Source organism: Astyanax mexicanus, chromosome 2, assembly GCF_023375975.1.
Source record: "Astyanax mexicanus isolate ESR-SI-001 chromosome 2, AstMex3_surface, whole genome shotgun sequence".
Classification (NCBI taxonomy): Eukaryota; Metazoa; Chordata; class Actinopteri; order Characiformes; family Acestrorhamphidae; genus Astyanax; species Astyanax mexicanus.
Window position 1 is genome coordinate 55,957,573 of NC_064409.1, and position 18,379 is coordinate 55,975,951.

Below are 18,379 nucleotides of genomic sequence, written 5' to 3' on the forward strand. Positions count from 1 at the left end.
CAAACCAAAATGTGAATTTAAGATATGCCCAAAAGCTCCAACATTGTGACAAACTTTTAAGTTGTTTAAGTTGTTAAACGTATATGCTGTAAAGACACTGCAAACATTTTCCTACTGCACCATGATTTTTTAGTAATAAGGCAAACACAAACTGAATTTCTCTCAAGATTAATTTGAGAAACATTAGTGCGATGGCATTTTCTACTACTACTACTATTAATAATAACATGAAGAATAATAATACTCAAGTTTTTTTGCTTCATATAAATGAAAATGTATAAACAAGAAGGTAAAATAAAGCAACATACGTTTTTACTTAGACTTGAACTTAGGACCTGCATTATGGGATGCCATACATGATTGTTGACAATGGATGTGTATGCAATGTAATTTTGCTTTTAAAAATATCTTAATGAAATTTTCATTTTTATTATTCATAAAGGTGCTGTTTCCAGCTTCTTTTTTAATGGAACATTAGCAGCCTCTATTTGAGGTAGAACTGCATGTGAATTATAAGTAAAAAGTACGTTTAGAGTTATAAATGGGTAAAAAAAACCTCCTAATTTTACAAATGTGTTTTTAGTACCTCATTATTTATGAAGGGTAATAATGTTATTTAATAAAAGGTTACGAGGTACATAGTGTTACAGCTCCTTGACCACGGCGCTGGGGTCTTGTGTGCCAGAGGGCTGCAGTATGGCGGTGGGCAGCAGCGACGGCCGCTGTAGTCTGATGTGGAGGCCTCACGCACCGTGGAACTGCAGTCACTACTAGAGCCAAGTGTCTGGCTGCTGATGCTGTGTTGTCGAGCCGTGAAGCTGCAGCTGGATCGAGACACCGTGGTGGCCGAGGCTTCGCTCACACAGCTACCTGTGCGCTCCAGATGGCTGCCTGGCCCATCTGCACTTACCAGGGACGGGGGCAGCTGGCTAATTTTACAAATGTGTTTTTAGTACCTCATTGTTTATGAAGGGTAATAATGTTATTTAATAAAAGGTTACGAGGTACATAGTGTTACAGTTTTGGGAAACCAACACCACAAGCCAGCAGAATTTGAAAGAAAAAACAACACATTTGAATGATTTTTCCAACTTTTATTTGCTTGACAATTTCTCTCATTATCAGTTTATAAAATGCCTTAACAACACAGGATTAGTTAGCCTCAATCAAAAAGCAGAGATCTTTTCAAAGGCTCATGCTGTAAGGATGGGGTTAAGGTTAGGGGTTATGACCACATTCTCTCATCATTTCTCATAAAAACTCTCTAATGCTATATTCCTGTATTTCTCGTCCATGAAATTATCAGCAGGTTTAAAAATACTTGAGTTTAGCATTTTTTTTTCTGTCGTAGAAGAATTGAATACAAACGTTAGCATCAGTAAGAAAGGCAAAGGTAAGAAATTTGGCTGAGTAACACAGCTTGACACATTTGAACAGATCAAATGTAACCCTGCAGCAGTCGGATCAGTAGGACTGTACATTGTGTTATTATTCGTACAAACGAAAGAGATAAAAACTCTTTGCCCCACCCAAAACCTGAAATAAGAACGCATGGAGAATCACAAGTCTTCCCAGACTTTTTTTTTTTTTTTTTTTACCAACACTGCACTGCTGTCTGATAGCTCGAGTGCGTTTGTGTGTGTCCCACTGCTGGTTTCTTAACGGACACCCAACACGGACAAACACTGAAGTAGGAAATTCCTGATAAATGTTCCAGTGATGGCTCCCAAAGTGCCTCTCCCTGGGCTCTGGAAGGTTGTGCAATTTTGGCAGGAGTGACACTCAGAGTTCAAGTGCTTTTGCTTGAGTGGAGGAGAAAGAAAGAGAAAGAAAGGGTTTGTGTGCCAAGAACTCCTTGCCCTAAGTGGGGAAACCCCTCTTGAAAAGGTAACTGAGAGCAAAGTCCTTGGTGTGTCACTCAGTTAGCCACTCTGAGAGAGCATGAAGCCTGTGGGAGGGTCTGAGTCAATAGTGCTGGCTGAGAGAGAGATGTAGAAAGAGAATAGGAGAGCGAAATAGAGAGAGAGATCGAGGCTGCTTCAGCTGGTGCTGGTGGCCACTTTACTGAGATTTCTTGTTCTACGTGTCCGGCACACGGTTTAGTGGAGCATCTGCAGGCTCCATCAGTCTGTACTTCTCGTCTAGTAAAGGCTCTGTCCCCTGCAAGTGAATGAGCGGTCTGGTCTGGAACACACCCAGACTCTCCTGGTTTCTTTTATTGTAAATGTTCACCCTGTGCTCCAGCTCTGGACTGGCCTTGACTGAGCCAGCTGGGCTGGGCAGCTTCAGGTTGACCGGGTTCACACGGCCCTTCTGGGCCAGGCAGGAGTCCTCAGATAGGGAAGAGAGCAGCTCCTTGACCACGGCGCTGGGGTCTTGTGTGCCCAAGGCCAGAGGGCTGCAGTATGGCGGTGGGCAGCAGCGACGGCCGCTGTAGTCTGATGTGGAGGCCTCACGCACCGTGGAACTGCAGTCACTACTAGAGCCAAGTGTCTGGCTGCTGATGCTGTGTTGTCGAGCCGTGAAGCTGCAGCTGGATCGAGACACCGTGGTGGCCGAGGCTTCGCTCACACAGCTACCTGTGCGCTCCAGATGGCTCCCTGGCCCATCTGCACTTACCAGGGACGGGGGCAGCTGGCTGGGGTTCGTGGGCAGGTGCACGTCTATGGCTGCGGTGGTTATGATGCGTGCACCCGGGTCTGGAACCCCAATATCTACAGCAGTGATGAGATTTGTTATTGCTATTCGTGAAAATTCACTCTTGAGTAGTTAAGTATGTCATGCATCATTGTTTTTTTATTGAGTGGTCACCAGCCATGGACCTGTAATGGTGCATTCTTTCATCTTTTTTATTGAGTGGTCACCAGCCATGGACCTGTAATGGTGCATTCTTTCATCAAAGCAAAAAATTTGACCCTGTTTACACCTGGTTAACTAGCATCTGGATTGCATCCTGATAATATTTTAGTCACATTTTCGCCACATTTACACTTGGTATGGAAATGCATCTCTGATTATTGTGACAAAAACGTTAATTTCCTCCACATTTGTAGTTTACAACTGTAGAAATGTATAGCAGTTAACAAAATCACTGTTCTAAAGGCCCCAACGCATCTAGACATAGACATGTGGTGCTCGTCTACTTTAGATATTTCAGTTCCATCATAATTAGATCTAAAACTGAGATGCCCATGAAGGCCTTCATTAATATGTTAAGATAGAAATATTGGTGAAATTATTAGTAGATCTCTATTGGTCCAGTCCAAACAAACACTGACACATCCATGTCACTTCTACACTATACCTTAGCTACGTCCAGTTACACCCATTGTTGACACAGATTTGCAAATGAACAAAAACTGCTAGTCCATTTCCTGGTGTTGAACTAAAGTAGCACAAAGCTCTCTGGAATGATGGAACTTTATACAATACATGGGAAGAGCTGGGAGTTGGGGATGAGGTGGAGTAGTGATGATCAAACATTCTGATTTCACAAATGCTCCTGTTGACGAATGCAATTAAATTCTCACAGCCATGCTTCAAAATCTGTAAGAAAGCCCTGCCTGGACAGTAGAGCCAGTTACTCCACTAATCCAACATTAAACTCTTTATGAATACCCCTGATCTCATTCAATGTAATTATAGCCTTCAGAAGTCCTTGACTGTTGAACCAGGTGTAACAGTTTAAGTTAAGTGGTGAAAGACGGGCAGCATAGTACATGTGGGTTGGCACTAAACTTGGCAGAGAGAAGGCTTGGGTTGGTGACCACTGCTGAAGTGTAAAATTCATGCAATGATGAAACAGCACGTAACCACAGTTGCATGCTCAAATGTGTCTCTTACCACTACTTGGCTCACTGTAATACTGGCTGATGTAATTGTTCATGTCATCTTGAACAATGTTCTCTGAAACGAAAGCCACAGAATTCATTCATGACACGACAAACAGGATTCAGAACACACCACTACAAGGTTTACTTTGGGACGCATTCTTTTACACTGGTATTTTCCTTATTTTTGAGCCAGGCTGGCTCTAAGTGGTTTAATGATGAAGACACACACTAGCACAGTTTTGCGGGCAACCAATGGAAGAGACACTCGCCTCTAATGGAGTGTGTGTGTGTGTTGGCTGGGTAGGATTTGGGCCTGGGCTGCAGTCATTGGCTGGGTGAAAGGGCTTATGATCCACTTGGCAGAGCGAGAAGGCTTGCCGCTGTCTAAGTGCCATTCCTTCTTCCCCAGAGACGCAACCCCAACTCGCAGGGCCTTTATTTCATTCATTTTTTAATGTTTAAAAAATTCATACGACAGTGGCCCTGGAGGAGAGCCGCAGCAGCCTAAAACACCAGCAAGACAATCACTGTGGGATGAATAACACATGAGGAGGATGAGGAGCACACACTGGCTAAAAGCTGTCTGCTTTTATTCTACTCTCGGTCCAGAGACAGAGAGACAGAGAGAGAGGAGGGGAGAGAGATTGTGTGAGGGAGTGTGAGAGAGATATAGAGAGGAAAAGGGAAAGGGAGAGAAGGCAGTGTAGCAGTGCTAGGTGATTTAATGGCCCTGTAGTGTTGTGGTGTGGGATCTGAGCTTTGACCCCTGAGCCTGACAGCTTTCGTTGTTCCTCTGGCTCCAAATTTTATGTGCTGTCAAAACCTGATCATGTTATCGCCTTCTTTATTTTCTTATCCTATCTGCTTTAGAAAATGTAAGGAATTTGGTTTGTAAAACCAAAGGGGACATCCAAAAGCGATGATTTAAAATGGTTGCAGAGATGAAGCATGAAAATAAATATCCATAATCCCGTCAATCCCGAAAAAAAACAGCACACTCCTAAAAACTCATATCATGTTGGCAACATCTATTCCTCAGAAAGAGGGTCTTTGTTTTTTCGAAATGCCATGACGTGAATAAGAGATGACCACTAAAATCCACACCCTCAGGCTAGTCTTATTCTTTCTCTTTTTCTCTGAGCGCTCCCCTGAGGTCAGGCCCTGCTTTGACAGCCCTTTTTGTCCAGGCGCTGTTCTGAAGAGAAAAAGCCACAGGCGGGCTCCTGCTCCCACAATCCTCCAGGGGCTGGAGTGTGGCTTGTTGGGAGCCCGTTGTGGTTTTTTTCAGGTGAAAGGAACAGATGTTTGTGCCATAGCTGAGTACTCTTTTAGGAGAAACATGGCCCAATGCACAGAGCGCTGCGTGTGTAAGCATGTCAGCCGTAGCATGCTGTACAGATCCCAATGTGACCTGACATAATGAACACAGAGCAGAACACACCGCCATTCAGACAACATACTGTTAGACCAGCGCTACAGTCTCTGCTACAGTCGTCCTCACGGAAGTGATACTGTGTGTTTACTCAGTGCTTGCTGTGCAACATCAAGACAGAATATTAAATACTGTATGGAAATAAATGTACAATATTATGATGATTTAGTGACATACTTTACAGACTGTCATTGCACTGCTACTATTCAAAATATTAAAACAAGCAACAACTATTTGGTTAGTGGAACGTTTGTCTCATCATAATGAAAATGATTATAAAGTGAATGCCTAGAATAGGGCTTTTACACTTATTAACAGTGAATAACTGGTTAATTTCCCTGCTGTTGTCTAAAATAGCAGTTAAAATACATTTTGTTCTATTTAGTTTTGATACTTCTGTTCCAGAATTTATTTATACCAGTTGTACTTAACCTCACATAGTTAGCTTAAGAATTTAGGAAAGTTATTTGATTGGCTTAGGGCTACACACTGTTAGTCAGACAAATGTTTTCCTTGTTTTTTTTGTAACCATTTAAAATTATTCACTTCCAGTAACAACACAGTATTCGGTAGGCAGGTGGTTGGGTGGATAGATGGATGGATATGTTGAGTGACAGAAAGACAGATAGATAAATAGATTGACAGACAGACTAATTGATTAATCGATATAGGCCAATATTAGTTAAATCGTACAAATACGATACAAATGTATTTTGTAGATATAAAGACAATGTTCTCTATGAAGATAATTCAAAAATACAATACATGTAGGTAAAAATAATTTAAATGTAAAACACTATACTAATTAATGTTCAAACTGTTTATGTTCAGATCATTTTTTTTCTTCTATTACCTTTTTGTGTGTTTATTAATGTTTGCTTATTGCCATGCAAACATATTTTTGACTAGGATACTGTACTATGAAGTTATTATAATTATTTTGAAAAATAAATATTTATTCATACTTTTATATAATAAAATTAATCACTGAATTTAAATCTGATTAGTGAAAGAAGTAATACTATATGGTACTTTTAAAATAAGTAATTTTGTACCTGTTGGAGCTCCTGGCTCTCTGTTATTGGCTCTGGCTTCATTATCAGATCCTGCGGGCCCCAGGCCGTCCACTTCCTGGAAGGTACTGCTCTGCTTGCCCCATACATGGTGAATCTGCATAGCAGCCTCCCGTTCTGCAGCCAGATCCAAATCCTGCTGGGCTAGATGAGCCCGCAACTGCCTGATCTCAAACTGAGAGGAGAAGAGAGAGAGAGGGGAAGAAAGAGAGATTTAGGATTCATGGATATATTGACCTTGAACTCCAATCAGTCTTGTGTGTGTTGTCATTGTTTGATTATGTTGTCTCAAATGTATAGACCTCATTTTTTTTGTACAAACTTTAGGCATGTGTGTGCGTGGTCAGCTAAGGTGAGCTTTTACATTAATTTGGGCTATCAAACCCCACTCTCTGGACCTAATCAATCCTCTAACTACATTTACTCTAGACTTGCATGCTCATATTGACAGGTCTCAAGTCAGTTCCCTGCAGACTCTGTGTTTGGACATTACACTCATTATCTAATCCATCTTTTTCTCCCGGAGAAAAACAGAACATTCCCATGATGTACAGACATTGGCTCCTTTACTATTGATCGCTGGGATAGGACTTGCTGGAATGGATGGGACTTTGCCTCTTATCTGACTTGAAAGCTCAGCACAGAACACACCCGTCATGTGTTAGAGTCAGATGGCCAGATTTGTAAGACAAATGTGAGGAGCACCCCACATTCTGATCTGGAAAAAAAATCTACTACAGAGATTATATTTGTGGGTTTTGAAAAAGAGGGAAACGTTTTACAGAAATGTTATGACTTATAAAATATGTTTAAAAATATACTTATAAAATATGTATAAAAAACAGAATTTTATTAAATTACAGTTTATTAAACAAAAAAAAACAATATTTTTTTTATAACTGGCAAGTTTAGTTACAATAATCAGCAAACAAATAAACTAACAACAAAAAGAAAGAACAGTCCCACTTACTCAGCATTATTGTGTGCTGTGGTTCTGTGTGCTGATGCTGCCCTCTGTTGGTTTAAAGGCAAATGTGCTACTATAGAGCAGACTTAAAAAGTAGAGCTGTTTTCAGTTCCAGTCTTGGGCCACACACATATTCAGCATTAGTGTGTATTACAGTTTGTTTTTTGCATTTTGTGTTTTTCCTTTTATTAATGTATTCTACACCATCTATTCTAGTAAGTTAATCAAAATACTTAATGGTTCTACTTTAACCAATGATGACTTAAGTGTGTTAAGAAAGGTTTTTAAAAACAAAAAAGTAATATGAAAGACATGCTTCTTATATTTGTTTCCCTTTTCTTAAGTTCATACTTAATCCATTGTGCTCCTGACTTTTATTATACCCTAAGAATTACTATTTAGGCAGCATGGTGACGCCGCTGTGCACAGCTTCATGGGTATGGAATTGTGGGCTGGATCATTGCTCTGGTCACTGTCTGTAAGGAGCTTTGTGTGTTCTGTCTATATGGTTTTCCTCTGAGCACTCCAGCTGCCTCTTGTCTCCCAAAAAATCATGTGGCAGGTCAACAGTTTATCTTTCTTTTAACTTCTTCTCTTTCTCTTTCTAAGAATCTTTTACCATTAGTATTTATAAAAAGATCTTCTTAACCTTATAACAGTCCGAACATGTCAGCCTCTAAAATTTAGCTTAATTAGTGAATAACTAGAAATAATACAATTCAAATAATTCAAATAAAATAATGGTTATCTGATCATATTTATTCCAATGTTATGTATTCCAAAATGTTTAGGGTTGTAAAGACACAAAAACATGGTTAATATGGTTTTTACAGGACATTCAATTGGCAGGAGAGGCATCAGACATATTCTTCCCACCAAAATGTTGTCCTTCAGAACACCACTTAAAAACATTTATGAAATTCTTAGTGTTTATCTTAAGGTGCTTTGTAAGTTTTTCTTAAGAAAAAAGACAACTTTTTCTCCAGGAGAGAAAATAAGCAGTATAGGTATAGTGAGTGAGAATAGAAAGGAAAGGCAGGATGGATAAGAGGTGGGTGTTATTCACCGCCTGCTCTTGGCAGATTTGGGTGAGTCTCTCTAGCTGCTCCTCCCGCACAGCTTTAGCCTTTTCATACTGCTGTAGCTCCAGCTCCATCTCCACCTTCACCTGCAGCACATATGCTGTAGACACACACAGGCAAGAGAAGACAAAGTGATTTGTTATTTGTGTATTTGAGTGGCAGCCTTAGAGCTGTCTAACTTAGACCAGAATTGTATGAATTAACATGACTTAAAAAATACACTGACCACACAAATGTGACTGGATTTATTGTTTAAATGCCTGAAACCAACCAAAGCATTTTATTTAGACCAAAGTTGGGCATGTACTTAAAAATTAGATGATAGGACAAATCAAACAGTACACAAACATAAAAGATAAAACCTTCAAAAAACCCCTAAAGCTGGAGGAAGATCCTTGGAAGAAATCAAGACTCGGAATGGGGGACCCATCCTCCTCTGGATAGTTACCAAATATAACTAACTGGTAAAAAAAATCACATTGTCACACTGTTGTTATATATAATAATAATAATAATAATAATAATAATAATAATAATAATAATAATAATAATAATAATAATAATAATAATAATAATAATAGGGAAAGTAAAAATAATAAAAGTAAAAAATGCATGTAACGCATCTTAGGAATCCATGTAAATTTATATGTAAATGTAAACGATACGTAAATAATATATAATCTATTATAATTGATTGTAATTTATTCTTTTGTTACATAATCGTAGCATTTAATACATTTTTAATCACAGGGCTCACAGCTTCTCTTATTTTACAATGAACTAGAAAGAAACTCTCCCTAAAGCAGGCCTACTCTTACCTGCAATATAAATGAGACCTCATCCATTCCACACTACACTTTTTATTCACTGAGGAGCAATTTACACCCACCAGGCACAAGGCAACACAATGAGTGTGTAGCTGTGCTCAACCACACACACTGTCAGCATTCTGCTTCATAGACTGAAAGTTTCTATTAGTGCTCACACTGGGCCCCTTCCTGCTGGTCTTCTAATGAGACTCTACCAGCTCAGCACATACCACTGATAACTGTCATCATCCAAATCTGTATCTCAATTCACTGATGCCAATGACTGTACAAAACCCTGTAAATAAACCCTGTTGTACAAGTGAAAAACGTGCACCATGTTGTCAAATTTGAGCCAGCGTTTTAGAGACCAAAGGCAGAGGCAGAGTCAGACTCGTCAACTAATTTCTCCCAGAACAATTTTGTCTCAGACCGCCTTCAGTAAGATTAGATTACAGCCTAAATCAGATAAAAAAAAAAAAACATGCTGAAAAAGAGTCAACATGCACTATTAAACAATACTGGAGCACTACAAGCATGACCAATTACACTAATGTTAGCTGGATTATTAACAACTAATTACATAACTTTGCCAATTTTATCCTAAAATCAGGCCCCAAAAAACTGCAAAGAACGAACTTTGAACTCACAACCAGCAGTACAACAAAGCATGATCATAATGATTAACAAGGTAGTTGCATAACATCAACAACAACAACTACAGCTATGTAATGCAGATGGTCTATACCAGTCAGGGCTGTCAATCACTCTAATATTGAGTATACTGTGTTCTGAGGTATTCATTTATTTTTTTGTATTTATTTTCCCCTGACTACTTCCGCAGAAAACATGAACTCATATTAGTTTACACTTTTAAAAAAAAATGATATATTTTATTTGTCTATTTTGGTTATAAAACTCTTTTTCTGTTGCTGAATTTGAAGCCGAAATGAGCTGTAAATTAAGCTGTGGAGAAAATAGAAAATGCTTTAAAAATGTATAAAAAAACAATCACTGGGAAACTGAAAATGAAAAAAATAAACAAACAAAACTAGCAAACAGGTCAATGAGGGCATACAAAGCAGCCTATATGATATATTTAGAACATGAATCATTAAGTGAATCTTTATTGTCTTGCATTAGGGAGAGCAGCATCTCTATTTGTTTTCTCCAGACTCTCTGCATACTGCTAACTGCATAATGTATCTTTGGTAAGGCGGGCTGGACAACACTTCAAATTACTGTGCAATGCTTAAAATTCGGTGTCTCTCAGCTTGTCCAGAAATGCACGTGTGAATAGTATCCTATAGTGATGATTCAAAGTGTGAATTACCCTTTCTGACTTTAGGGGGAGCCCAGCTGCAAGACAAACCCAATACCAAAGAAATACCAGCTGCAAGAACTGCTGTAAGGTATTTCAAAAAGTTTTCTCAGTTGTCCAGATAACCTAGGTCGAATTAAGAGGTCTGTCTAATAGTCTAACCTCTTAGTCTACAGAAGGGGGACCAATGGATAGGCTAGATTTAAACAACTGAGAAATCCCACTGTCTAAAAAAATCTATAATACTTTTTGATTTTTAAGAAATATAAAACTGTCAAATAGTGTTATAACTTTAAACTACCAGCTGGTTCAGTACTATTTTATTAAGCACACTCTAAATAGAGAAAGAAACAGTTGTACTTTCTGTCATAGTTTGACTTAAACAATGTCAAGCTTTTACAGAATATTCTACTAAAAGTCAGTGGTCATCCACTGCTGATCCAGATTGCTGTGGACAGATATGGGCTCATACAAAGCTTTTAGGAGACTAAGATCTCATTTCTGTCACTCTCTAACAGCTGAACCAACTCTGTGCTGCTGTATTTTTAACTATACACCTGTTCCTTGTTAGCCTTACAGCCTGTACAGTCTGGGGGTCGTGACCTAGCCATGTAAAAGAGAGGGAAAAAACACAAGAGACCAATCAAACAGAATGTAGAATTAAACAGTTTATCACACAAAATTCATGAGTAAACCAATAAACACACAAAAGGGTAGACTTAAAATCCCAACCACACAGAATTCGTCCTAAAACCCCTAAACACAAAAAAATCTGACTTAAACTATTAACCACACAGAATTCAGACTTAAACCTCTAACCACACAGAATTCAGAAACAAAAATCTAACCACATACAATTCAGGTTCAAAATTTTAACCACATACACCTCAGGTTAAATATTTTAACCACACAGAATTTAGACTTAAACCTAAAACCACACAGAATTTAGACTTAAACCTATAACCACACAGAATTTAGACTTAAACCTATAACCACACAGAATTCAGACTTAAACCTATAACCACACATAATTTAGACTTAAACCTGTAACCACACATAATTTAGACTTAAACCCATAACCACACAGAATTTAGACTTAAACCTATAACCACACAGAATTCAGACTTAAACCTCTAACCACACAGAATTCAGACTTAAGCCTATAACCACACATAATTTAGACTTAAACCCATAACCACACATAATTTAGACTTAAACCTGTAACCACACATGATTTAGACTTAAACCTATAACCACACAGAATTCAGACTTAAACCTATAACCACACATAATTTAGACTTAAACCTGTAACCACACATGATTTAGACTTAAACCTATAACCACACAGAATTCAGACTTAAACCTATAACCACACATAATTTAGACTTAAACCTGTAACCACACATGATTTAGACTTAAACCTATAACCACACAGAATTCAGACTTAAACCTATAACCACACAGAATTTAGACTTAAACCTAAAACCACACAGAATTCAGGCTTAAACCTATAACCACACAGAATTTAGACTTAAACCTATAACCACACAGAATTCAGACTTAAGCCTATATATCCACACATAATTTAGACTTAAACCTGTAACCACACATGATTTAGACTTAAACCTATAACCACACATAATTTAGACTTAAACCCATAACCACACAGAATTTAGACTTAAACCTATAACCACACAGAATTCAGACTTAAACCTCTAACCACACAGAATTCAGAAACAAAAATCTAACCACATACAATTCAGGTTCAAAATTTTAACCACATACACCTCAGGTTAAATATTTTAACCACACAGAATTTAGACTTAAACCTATGACCACACAGAATTTAGACTTAAACCTATGACCACACAGAATTTAGACTTAAACCTATAACCACACAGAATTCAGACTTAAACCTATAACCACACATAATTTAGACTTAAACCTGTAACCACACATGATTTAGACTTAAACCTATAACCACACATAATTTAGACTTAAACCTATGACCACACATAATTTAGACTTAAACCCATAACCACACAGAATTTAGACTTAAACCTATGACCACACATAATTTAGACTTAAACCTATAACCACACAGAATTTAGACTTAAACCTATGACCACACAGAATTTAGACTTAAACCTATAACCACACAGAATTCAGACTTAAACCTATAACCACACATAATTTAGACTTAAACCTGTAACCACACATGATTTAGACTTAAACCTATAACCACACAGAATTTAGACTTAAACCTATGACCACACATAATTTAGACTTAAACCTATAACCACACAGAATTTAGACTTAAACCTATAACCACACGGAATTCAGACTTAGACCTCTTACGAATAAACATAATATTTTATTGGTAAACGTAAATAGTACTGAAGAAATGCACACCAAATGCTACACCAGCATAGATAGCGCACAGGGAGAATCTAAATTCAGGCAGTAGAAGGTGTGCGGAAAGCTTCTGAGGCGTGATGCAATTAAAAGACTCAGATGACACCATGGTCTGTGCTGAGTGATTTGGCAGGATTCCTTGCACACGGAAATAAATTTCCTTAAAAGCAATACGTGACTGCATTTCACAACAGCCTGAGAATGCCATAATTTGCAAGTTCAGAGCTACACCACAACAAAGGATAGAGCTTTAGGAGCGTATTTGCTGAGCTTTTAAAAAAGGAGTGTAATTGCTTTTCTGCTGTCATTTCCAGACTTCCTGCTAGACTGAGAGACAGTTTAAGCTGAGTGTGAATGAGGGTGACCTGCTGTGGCCATCGACCATGTATATGTCTGCATTAATTGGATCCCTGCTTAACCATTATAGACAGCCTGCTCTCGTCAGCATATAGGGCAGATTTAATTGAACGCATGATGGCTGAGCCGGACGAGAAATATCTATTGACTCCAACAGTAAATAGTGATATAATGATTAGTTGTCACAACAAGCTTAGCCTTCTTCACCTTTTCATGGAAGCATAGAAATTTATTTATTTTTATTAACTTTAGGATTTTATTTCATGTTGGTAACTGGTTTATAGCATACATATATTTTATTAGGATAGCACTACCTTTCCAGTACATCGAGAGGAGACTAGTTACTAGGTGAAATGTTCCTCACTCACAAGATTTAACTCACAACTTAATTTACTGTTGTTACATTAGGACATATGATCATAATGTCCAAATTCTTTGTGGACACCCCTTTAAGTGAATATATTTACCCACCCATTGCTGACACAGATGTGCACATGCACACACACAGCCTGTACTTCCCTGTAGAGAAGTACTGCCAATAGAATAGAACTTTTTGGAGCAGATAAAATTGGTTGTATGTCTTTAATTAAATGCAAAGTAAAATAAATGCTTTTTATCACTGAAAGCATTATTTTTGTGAACTCTTTGCGCAGCAGCAGGTAAGTGTGAAAACCTGACAGGCTAACAGGAGTGATGATGTCGTTAGAGAAATGACAGCTACCTCCCCAGAGATACCTCAACCCTCCCCACCTCCATGGCAGAAGATAAGTGACAGCATGTAGCTGTGACAGCACGTGTGTGTGTGTGTTCATGTTTATGTATTAGTGTGACAATGACCATGTGTTACATCACTGAAGGAGGTTTTTTTCTGTAAATATACTTTATACATTTAAATGTTTTAGGAATCAAAAATGTGGTCACAAATATAAAATGAGTGGTTGAATGAAATGCCTGAAGAAGCATGGTCACGTGAAATGCCTTGAAATGGTTGGTCACAAAAAATAATTACGGTGCATGGCAGCGGAAAAATTGCTATTTTATTAAATGCGAGTAAAAAAAAGATGACTGAGGTGTGGGTCCGGACGGGACTAATATTACTGGAGGATCACTGAGTTCAGTGAAAAACAGTATGCAATTCAGCATGTAATTTTCTTAGGGGACGTCTAGAAGAGAAAAGCACATACATGGTTGTTCCGGACAGGAATAAAATCACAGAGGACCCTCCATAATAGACAAAATTAGCCCAGGACCCCCTGAGAAACTAATCCCGTCCAGATAGGGCTTAAGACATGCTTTTTTATAATATTAATTAAAGAACCGTTTTTGGAGCACCTTCATTTTTAAGAGTGAATGAGAATGCTCATAATGCCCAACACACAACACAACTGCTCTTCAACAAAAAGAGTCAATCAGCTTGCTGGTTATTCCTTGAGTGAAATACAGGCAATGTCATTGTGGTACTAGTAAGGAAAGGCAAACTCGTTATAGGCAAGTCACTCGTCTGCCATCTTTGCAATGCCAGATGGCAGTTATTTTCAGCCACACAAAACTAGGCTCCACTATACTTAAAATTGAAAAATGTCAAATTACCATTTCAAACACAAATTAAATCACAGATAATGTCTGTGGAAATAAGTGATAAAGAATGTTTGGCTCAATAATGAACAATAACCATGTTTTCTGGCTTGACCTGACTACTGTGATTGCACAGATCTCCACACTGAGGGAGACTTTTCCTTCTTGCTAGACTTTTCCAACAATATCACTGACCCTTCTGTTTTTGTTAAATGGCATGACTTTATCTAAACAGATGCCATTTTTGAGTCATATGAGAACACCTATTCATATTTCAACCAGTGGCTGGTCTTCTCATATATAATATCTCTAGGAAATGCACCCTAAATGTGGAGATCTGTGTAAGAGCATAAGTCAGAACAAGCTAAAAAAAATCATATTTTGGTGCATTATTGATCAAAATATAAAATATTCATATTTTTATCATCAAGTTAAAATCCGTTTTTAAAATGATAATTTGACTTTGACCTTCAGTTTCGAGTATTTAGGTCTCTAATCCTTCACAGAGATCAAATCCTTACTGGAAATAACTGCCCCACAGCACTGCAAAGATAAGGAATTTGACACTGGCCAAATCAAGCACGCGGTCAAAGCCTTTATTGAGTACAACAGGCAAAGAAAAATCCCTAAAGGAAGCAAAGCAACCTTGAGAGAAACCAAAAGTCAGAGGAGACATATTTTCTGGTCCACACTGAATAATAAAACAATAACACAACATTATCAATAAAAGTTTAAAAAATATTGAACAATCAGTAATTAGAGAAGCTATATTCACACATGTTTGTGGATACCCCCACAAATAAACTACTTAAAGTTAACACAGATTTGCAAATGCACACGAACAGCTTGTCTGGTCCCTATAGAGAAATACTACTAATATAATAGGACTTTCAGGTACTTATAAGCAGGAACCCTAATGTCCAATATTTTGGGAGGAGTTAGGGGGATGGTGGAGATGCTCTTGTTGCTGAGTAAATTAAATCCTCACAACAATGCTCACACATCAAGTCTTTACTGACCAGTCGAAACAGTTATTTCAACAAAAATACAAAAAATATATATTTTTAATGACCTTACCTTTAAAAGAAAAAATGAATGAGGTATCAGTTTAATTCTGGGTCCATGTAGAGTGCACATATAAATACATTGTTTTCCATTGTATGTATGTATTCTGTTTTATGCATCACAATTTCACCTGGATACAAATCAATTTTTACTAGATTTTCTCATTTCCATGCAAAGACATACTAATGAAGAATAAAATAGGAAATCAAAGAAGATTAATGAAAAAGACCAGCATTGTTTACCGTCAATAATTCTCTTGACCCTCCAGATACGTAGGGTGATGATGAGGCTGATGGCGTCCCATGGGCTGCTAGGTCCATTAGCTACGGTGGAGGCGACCATCGGGGCCAAAGAGAGCACAATCACAGCACCGTCAAAGACCTGAACACACACAGTCACACAAACACACATTACCAGTTCTGATACATGAAACATAAACAGCTGCAATTTTTATTACAAAATATTTTATAGGAATAATATATTTTTATAGAAATATAAACAAATGGAAGTAACAAATAAAATGATAATATATCTGTTATTTTAGCTTAGAACAAGGAAAATAAACAGATACAAGCAAATAAGAGAAAAAAAGAGAGCTATCTAAATTGTGAGCACAGCAGCAGGCCTCTGGTACTCCGCCATAGCTGTGACATTGTGACCATGACAGTGCAGCACAGAGATAGACTCATCCCTGATTACCTCCCTCTCTTTTACTCTCTCTCTTTACATTCTGCTTTCTCTCTTTTTTTTCTCTAATACTATCTCTCCTTCTCTTTGTTTTTTCCTCTTAAACTTTCTCTTTTTTACTCTCTCTGACTTTGACTCCCACCCACCCTAATGGGGCCCAAGGGAGCTTACCTCAACTTTGTTCTCTATGTAATCCCATATCCCCAGCACCACAATTCTGAAGACAGTCTGAGCAAGAGAGAAAGAGAGAGGGAGAGAGAGAGAGAGAGAGAGAGAGAAAGAGAGAGAAAGAAGAAAGTAAAAAAAGAAACTTTAACATTAAGTAACAACGGAGGAAAAACTATTTCACTGCAAACAACAAAGATTTTCTTGACAGGTCAGCTCATATCTCTCTAATGAACTACTTGGCTGACCTAGGGGAAAGTATGTGTATATACATCTTATCACCATTTAGTCGAAAAATCTGTACAACTACACATCCATGCAATTATCTGATCTGCAATGGTGCATGTAAATAATGGACAGCAGTAGAAGAAAGATCTTTACATTTGAAACTGGATTTAAATTTGAAGACCTGGGCTATAGAGTTTACTCAGTTTAGTGTATTCTAGAAAAAAGAAACATTCAGTGAGGGACAGTTCTGCAGATGAACACATCTTGCTAATGAAAGAGGTCAGCAAAGACTGGCCAGACTGGTATATGCAGGCAGAAAGGCTACTGTAGCTCAGATAATCATTTGGGGTAAGCAGAAACACAGAATTTCAGAATAACAGACCAAACTTTGGAGTGGATAGGCTACAACGCCATCAAACCACATTGGGCTCCACCTCCAAGGACATAAAGCTAGTAGTGCAGTGGCTGCAGTGGACATAGGCTCACCATAGCTGGACATCTGGAGCCTGAAACACATAGGCTCGATTGCTGCTGATATGTACTGTGGCGTGAGGAGGTGGGGGAGTTGTGGGTCCGCCCCACGCCGGAGCGCCAAGCCATGTCTGTCCCAGCTGGTCCGCATGAGGACTGATTGAGCCGCCAGCTGGGACAGGCATATATACTGAGCCTCAGTCCTCATCCGAGGTGGACTTTCACTGGGGAGCTGAGGGCTGAGGCTGCACGGACTCTAACAGAGAAACTAAGCTAATTCTACAGACTCTAGAGACCCATTGGGCCATAGTCATGCTTTAAGTTGTTTTTGGGTGTGGTGGAGGGTGTTAAAACCAAATAAAGGTACGTTTGAGTTAATTTACTCCCTGTGTCTGTGTATCTCTGTGTGCTTCCTCCTTCCGGGTCACAGTGGTCAAGCCCCTAACCCCAGGGGCCTACCACAGTACATATATATGTTAGGGTCAGAACGTAGTGGCAACAGCATAAACTAACGGACCCAATCTGCCTTTAAGCAACAGTCCAGGCTGGTGAGATTTTCTTGGCACACTTTGAGCCTGCAATTATTTTGGAATCCTACAGCTTGTTTGAGTATCGTTGATGACCATGTGCATCCCTTCAGGACCACAATTAACCCATCTCTTAACTGACTATGTTCGAAATGATAATGCAACATATTACAAAGCAACAGTCATCTTAAACTGGCTTAATGAAAATGAAAAGTTCTGCAGTATTTTTGATGGCCTTCACATTCACCAGATCTGAATCCAGTAGTACACATTTGGGATGTGTTAGAATAGGATTGATAGCATGAAAAATCTGAAAGAATTGCATTTAGAAGTCATGTCAACAAGGAGGCCCTTCTTCTAATTAGTATATTAGTG

General features: G+C 38.4%; 1 protein-coding gene and 1 long non-coding RNA gene across 4 annotated transcripts in view; both read right to left on the reverse strand.

Annotated features, from left to right (window-relative positions):
• Positions 1-1,079: 1,079 nt before the first annotated feature.
• tmem266 (transmembrane protein 266) overlaps positions 1,080-18,379 on the reverse strand; it is a 71,467-nt gene continuing 54,167 nt past the window's right edge. Inside the window, exons 7-12 of the mRNA XM_007246511.4 lie at positions 16,785-16,841; positions 16,169-16,307; positions 8,372-8,487; positions 6,321-6,513; positions 3,844-3,906; positions 1,080-2,714 (exon numbers count right to left, since the gene is read on the reverse strand). Coding sequence (XP_007246573.3) covers positions 2,080-2,714; positions 3,844-3,906; positions 6,321-6,513; positions 8,372-8,487; positions 16,169-16,307; positions 16,785-16,841 — 1,203 coding nt within the window. The 3' untranslated portion in view covers positions 1,080-2,079. The remainder of the gene's footprint in view (positions 2,715-3,843; positions 3,907-6,320; positions 6,514-8,371; positions 8,488-16,168; positions 16,308-16,784; positions 16,842-18,379) is intronic.
• On the reverse strand, positions 8,950-13,635 carry LOC125799023 (uncharacterized). 3 transcript variants are annotated; one of them, XR_007437835.1, is made up of 7 exons: positions 12,808-13,635; positions 12,663-12,691; positions 12,402-12,430; positions 12,170-12,343; positions 11,936-11,993; positions 11,588-11,645; positions 11,425-11,500 (listed from the first exon to the last, which is right to left on the reverse strand). It is a non-coding gene; the product is annotated as an uncharacterized LOC125799023 (long non-coding RNA). The 3 variants fall into 3 exon arrangements; XR_007437834.1 differs by lacking the exon at positions 11,588-11,645 and having other exon boundaries at positions 8,950-11,529; XR_007437836.1 differs by lacking the exons at positions 11,588-11,645; positions 12,402-12,430 and having other exon boundaries at positions 8,950-11,529.